General features: G+C 46.3%; 1 protein-coding gene across 4 annotated transcripts in view; it reads left to right on the top strand.

Moving 5' to 3' along the window:
* Positions 1–256: 256 nt before the first annotated feature.
* Positions 257–6,063, top strand: part of NNT (nicotinamide nucleotide transhydrogenase) — a 47,713-nt gene continuing 41,906 nt past the window's right edge. The window contains exons 1-2 of one of the 4 annotated variants that reach the window (XM_040578847.1): positions 257–337; positions 1,361–1,558. In XM_040578847.1, coding sequence (XP_040434781.1) covers positions 1,408–1,558 — 151 coding nt within the window. In that variant the 5' untranslated portion in view covers positions 257–337; positions 1,361–1,407. Of the gene's footprint in view, positions 338–463; positions 482–598; positions 696–1,132; positions 1,149–1,360; positions 1,559–6,063 lie in introns of those variants that run through there. The other 3 variants (XM_040578848.1, XM_040578846.1, XM_040578850.1) reach the window with 3 other exon arrangements.

Below are 6,063 nucleotides of genomic sequence, written 5' to 3'. Positions count from 1 at the left end.
GGCGTCCCCCGGGACCCCCGGCCAGCGCCGCGGCATTGGGCGCAGCGCAGCAGCGAGTAACGGGGCCGCCCCGGCGCCCCTCAGCCGCGCGCGGGCTCGAGCCGCCGGCGGCGCACAGGAGCCACGTGACAGAGGCCCGCCGCCGCCTTCCAGATGGGGGACGGGGAGGCCGCGTCACACGACCGCTCCGACCTCCGCGTTCCCGCCACTCCTTCCGGGTTGGCAGCCAGCCCCTCCCCTCGCCCGCCCCGTCCCCCGCCCCGCCCCGCGCCTGCCGCGCCGCCTTCCCCCAAGGTCGGTCAGTGCCGCGGCGGGGCTGGCGCCGGCGGCACCGCTGGTGGGTACGGCGGGCTGGGGGCTGGCGGGGCCGGGGCGGTGGCACTGCCACCGCCGCTTTCCCCCGGCGTGGGCGGGGTCTGGCCGTTGCTGAGGAGAAGGCGGCGGCGTCCCGCTCTCGCAGCGCCCGGGAGGGGCGAGAAAGGCGGGCGGGGAAGGCGGGCGGGAGGAAGGACGTGCGGGAGGAAGGACGTGTGGGGAAGGCAGGTGGCCTGGGCAGGGGCCTGCGGGGGCGCTTCCAGGCGGGGAGCAGGGAGTTGGCGGCTGCGGGCCGACCCCGGGCGGGCGGGTGGCCACCAGCCGTGGTGGCGGCGGAGGACAGCGTGCCCGGGCGGCGGAGGGCGAGCCGCCCGCCCAAGGTCAGTTAGTGGCCGCGGGCTATAAATAGCGGCGGGAGCGAAGCGGGGCCGCCGCTGCCTTGCGAGGCGGGCCAGCGGGGAGCGGTGGGCCGCCGCCGTCAGCAGGAACGGGCCGGCCTGGCGCGTCCGAGCCCGGCGGACGGCGGGGTTGCGGGCGAAGGGCCTTCCCCTCCGCCGGCAGCAGGCAGCCCCCGCAGCGGGCGCGGCCCGGCCCCGCTCGCCCGCTGTGCCGCTCGTCCTGCCCCGGGTCCTGCCTGGGTGCAGCTGCTGGCTGCCCGCAGGCTGCTGTCCCGCTCCGTACCTCCTTCGGGAGCACTGCGGGGGGTGGGGTGTGTGTGTGCGTTGTTTGTCCGGTTCCCTGCGTTGCGGGAGGTTTTCATGTGTCAGATTTGCTTGTTTGGACCAACGGTGTAAAGAGAATCTGATCTCGAGTCGCAGAAATACGATCTCGGGGTCAGCTTGTAATGTCAGCCCGCCCGTGGGCTTGCTACGTTAGTCTGATAGTTGTCTTAGTTTTTAAAAAAGTTGTTTTCTAGCTAGAAAGAAAAGGTGGGGAGAAACAGTCATCCCATGGCTACTGGCAGTTGACCAGTTTTAAGCTGCTGGGTTTACATACCTTCTGTCTATTGTAATTAATAATTCTTGCTTTGTTTTTGCATGTGCAGCAGGGATTCCATACGTGGCAAGGAGTCTGCTGTGAGGTCTGAGTGAAATGGCAAGCCTTCTGCGTATTGCTGTTAGTGGGTGCCCAGCTCTTGTTTTTGGCAATGTGTTGCCACCTAAGGTGCATTCTGCAAAGATGCCGTGTTTGCGAATGTTTAGAACCCACCAGATGCGCATGTCTCAGGCAGCTCCAAAGCCAGGTAAATTAATTCAACCGTTGTAAATAATCTTTTGGTTTAAAACGTGAAGATAGCTTGAATTTTTCTTTCAGATATGCATTAGTACAGAAAGACTTAAAAAGAGCACTTCAGTTGTATCAGCAGCATAAAGGACTTATACAGAAGGTGTTTGTGTTCATTACGAATACTTTGGATACAAGTAGTTTTTTATGGGTAGGGGATCAGAGCTCCTGCTGACACCTTGCTTGAGGGAAGTATTTAAACAAATGCTTTTCTTAGTTAAAAACCTGAGTTCTGCATGAGTTTTGGTAGTGCAACTCTTCGTGCGCATGCAGGGGAAAACAGCCCCAGCAAAGAAAGCATCTGCAAGTGTGACTATATGTAGATGTGGTTAGCCCATCTAAAAAATCTCTTAACTTTGTTTTGGAAACTCTTATGTTGTACGACCTTGAAGAACTTTTGATCTGCATCTTCACATGCAGGGTTTGTTGGTGTATTTGCACTAATTACATTTCAGTGCAGGTAATAGACAAGCTTTGGGCATTTTCAGGAAAAAAAGGAGGGGGGAGTGGGTCATCCTTGATTCCAGTTTATGATGTGAGCCTTGTGTATAAAAATCAGAACTGACTTTTTTTGCTCTATCACACGCTGTGGATAGCCTGACAGCTGGAAGACTGGAAGATATATAAAACTGAGTTAATGATATTTTTGCCCATTATCCTGCATGGCTCATGTCTCCCTGAAAGAGTTTAGAGACCCTGCTTCAGTGCAGATCTAGGTTCTTCTCAGTCTGCCACAGGTTAATGTGGAGAGTTAGACTGATTACACGTGTGTTGTTTGGTTCTTCCAAATATACACAGTAGGTAACTGCATTAGATATTTTAGAGTATTAGGGAAGTAGTGCTGTTTGTGAACAATGTGTCTGGTTGTGAAAACACAGCGATGTAAGACTATGCTGTATAACTCTGAGAAGCCGTTGTTGCATGGAATTTATAGTGATATTAACAGCGGCTGGTGCATTTTGGGGTCCTTTCAAATCAGTGACTTGGTGTTCTGGAGCTTCTGAAGAAACGTGGTGAGAGGAAGAGTTTATTTACCCTGAGAGGTCTTGATAATTGTATTGCATGGCTTTTTACCCCAGTTGCATGGTGAAACATGAATTTCTTTGCTGTGACTGACAGATTTGTGATGTTCCAATTTTTTTTCCATATTAAGTATCTGAGTGAGACATCTGTCTGTCTTGATATGGCAAATTGTCCCTTGGTTGGGAGTGTTAACCTGGGACGTAGGAAACTAGGTTCAAAGTTCTTTCTCAAATGACCCAGGTAAGTGCCCTTGTTGTTTGAGTTTGGTATCAGTCTTTGTATTTGACTTAGATCACAAATTTGATCATGAAACTGAAAGATCTCTTCAGTTCTACTGAAATTAGTATGCTTGTCTCTGTGTGTGTGTACTTCTCTTGTTTTTATGAATCACTTTAGAGAAATTTTTCCACAAGGACAGAGAATTCTGGTTAGTGTCATGTTTAAGAATTCAGTGCTGGCCCTTCAGATTTGTCGTGTGGAAGCCCTTATTTAAGGACGAGTAGTATTCATGCAACGCAGTTATTTAATGCTGAGAATTGTAAGTTTGGTAAGTCTTTTGATAATTAAGCTGTCCTCATAGCTCATTTTGGTAACATGAGATTTGTCATTTGGTAGAGGACAAACCAAGGATAAAACAGCCATTGAATGGCAAATAAGTAACAGTACTATTGCCTACGTATACTTTCTAAGTGCTCTTGAATCAGAATTTAACAGCATATAAAATAAATTTTATTATTTTAGAAATTATCTTTGATTATAGTGGCACTTGGTAAAATCACTGTAATATCATCAGGAGTAAGTTTTCTGAAAAGACTAGTGTCACAATAATTCTTAAGCCTGTTGCTATTACTTCTCTCAGATGAGCTTTCATTTAGTGGAGGATATGTTATGTACAAGAACAACAGCTGTTTGAGGAGTGAAGAGATTGAGTCAGTCAAAAAGTAAACTTGGAGGATGGATAATTTTCTTATTGCTGTTTATTTTGCTGCTATTTTCTTTGTTTCTTAGAAACATAGGTGTTTTCATACAAGAGTAAACTAGTATTCTGTAACCTGTCTCAAATTGTTACTAGCACCAGATACTTGAAATGGATGCAAAACTTTCCAAAGCCCTGGGAAAGCTGCTTACAGAGTGACCGACTCAGAGGTTTCTGATATACTTCCAGATTGGTTTATCCTACAGCTCTGTGACTTTTACCCCACCCTATTTTGGAATTTTTAATGTCCTTTTTATTTTGATGCTTCTTTCTTGCAGTTCTAAGTCTTGCAGAACTTTTAAACTTTTTATAGTCTATTAAGCCTCTAGATAAGCTGTGCATTATTTATAAAATATAGACATTCTCCTTTAATTTCTTTGGGTTTTTTGAATCCTCTTGCTTGTGTAAGAAGAGGGATCAGGTGTTTGTTTAATACTCTCTACTATTCTTTTTTTTTATTTTTTTTCTTATTGCCAACAACATATTGCTGTTCTTCGGAATATGTCCTCATCTTCAGGACAGGTGAGATGGTGTTTTTAAAGCTGATATTAGAGTAACTTAGAAATTAGGCAGGTTACATATCTTGTTTTCCCATCCCAGAACATGTGGTATGTGGTCAAAACTTCTCCTTCCTCTATTCTCAAAGGCAGTCTCTAGTATTGATACTATTTTGCTACAGACTACTTCCTGGAATCAGGTTAAGGAAATGAAGCCCTGTATTTTCGTCTATTTCTCTATGTAAAGTGTTTTGAGTTTTCTTGATTGTTTTAACTTAGGATCTTCTTTAAACACTCAGTTTATAGATAGAAGTTAAATGGAGAAAATCGCTTCTATAGTTATTTTCAGTTGTTTGATTTCTGAAACTTGGAGATGTAGACTACCTACTTACTTTGTTTAGAAGTCTAGGGACTGTGCTTTGACTATGTCTTCATTATGCAGGTGAGATTATGTTAAGGGGATGAGAAAAAGTGGCTTCTTTACTAGTCTTTTTAAATTGTAATTCATGTATGTTCCATACTAAGCTTCTAAGGCCTGTGAAATTTAATGATTCTACTTTTGATAGTGGCAGGATCCTTTTGCTGTTGATTTTTGGTATCAAAAAAAGTCCTGCATTTCTCCTACTCAATGAACAGTATGTTAAAAATCTTCAAGTAACTCAGAGGTGCTCAAGGTATGTGTGTGTTGGTCTGTTTTTGGAAAATGTTCTTTATGTCATAAAGCAGTAAAGTAGTTACTATAACATACTTGAAGCAGTTCTGAAAGAGATTATTTGGTGTGAAGGCTTAGGAAGGGAACTTGGAAGCTTCACACACTCATGCAGTTTTAAACCCATGGCAAAGGTGGCAGATGTGCTTCCTCAAAACCTAAATTAAGATCCTACATTTGTAATTTTGGATTTCAACCTTTCAAAAGTGATTACTTTGATGAAATTGCCGAGTTCAGCAAACCAAATCTGTGTTCATGGTATAGCTTCTTTCAAACACAGTATTTATCATACTCTGTCCTGAACTTTTTAACATAGACTTCGCAGTTGTAGACATCTACTCTGTTGCTCTGCTGAATGATGTGATAGCTCAGGGTAGTCTGCTTGAAAAATGTCCTATACGTGTTGTAGCTAAAAGCTGGCAAATGGACGTGTATTTGCTTCTGTATTTACTGGTTGCCGGGAATTTGGTAGTGGGACAGAGAAGAGGTGAGAGGTAAACGATACTTGTTGAATGTTTATCTTGAATTTGATCTCCCAAAACATTGGAGGAGGGCATAGTCCTCAGTATGGGTCTCTGATCATTCTGCTTACTAAATAAGGTGCAAATAGTTTCTACCTGAAAAAGGTTTACCTACTTTTATTGCATGCAAGATGTAACAACGTGAAAGGAAAAAAAGGAGGAAACACATTTGGCATATAGCGAGTGCATATTCATGTACCATCCCTCCTAGCCGTTTACTCTTCTACTCTGGTACTCCACACAAAAGCAAGTGAACAAAAAGAAATCGGAAGCAGCAATTGTCATTTGAGCCTTAGGAGCTAAAACCTCCAAATCTTAAGTTTTTTGCTTGAGAAGTGTATAAGCTTTAGTCAAGCGTATGTGTAGCCGAGTACAGGGGTATGGTCACTTCCCTACTCCTCTTGGCCACGCCATTGCCCATACAAGCCAGGATGCTGTTGGCCTTCTTGCCCAGCTGGGCACACACTCCTGGCTCATCTTTGGCTGGTAGTCAGCCACTCCCCGCAGGTCTTTTCCCACCAGGCAGCTTTCCAGTCGCTCTTTCCCCAGCCTGGAGCGTTTCATGGGGTTGCTGTCACCCACGGGCTGGACCCGTCACTGAGCCTCGTTGAACCTCATACAACTGGCCTGGGCCCATCGCTCCAGCCTGCCCAGGTCCCTCTGCAGAGCCTCCTGCCCTCCAGCAGATCAACACATACACCCCAACTTGGTGTCACCTGCAAACTCACTGAGGGGGAA

This window comes from Falco naumanni, chromosome Z, assembly GCF_017639655.2.
Source record: "Falco naumanni isolate bFalNau1 chromosome Z, bFalNau1.pat, whole genome shotgun sequence".
Classification (NCBI taxonomy): domain Eukaryota; kingdom Metazoa; phylum Chordata; class Aves; order Falconiformes; family Falconidae; genus Falco; species Falco naumanni.
This window is presented reverse-complemented; position numbering and strand designations above follow the sequence as displayed.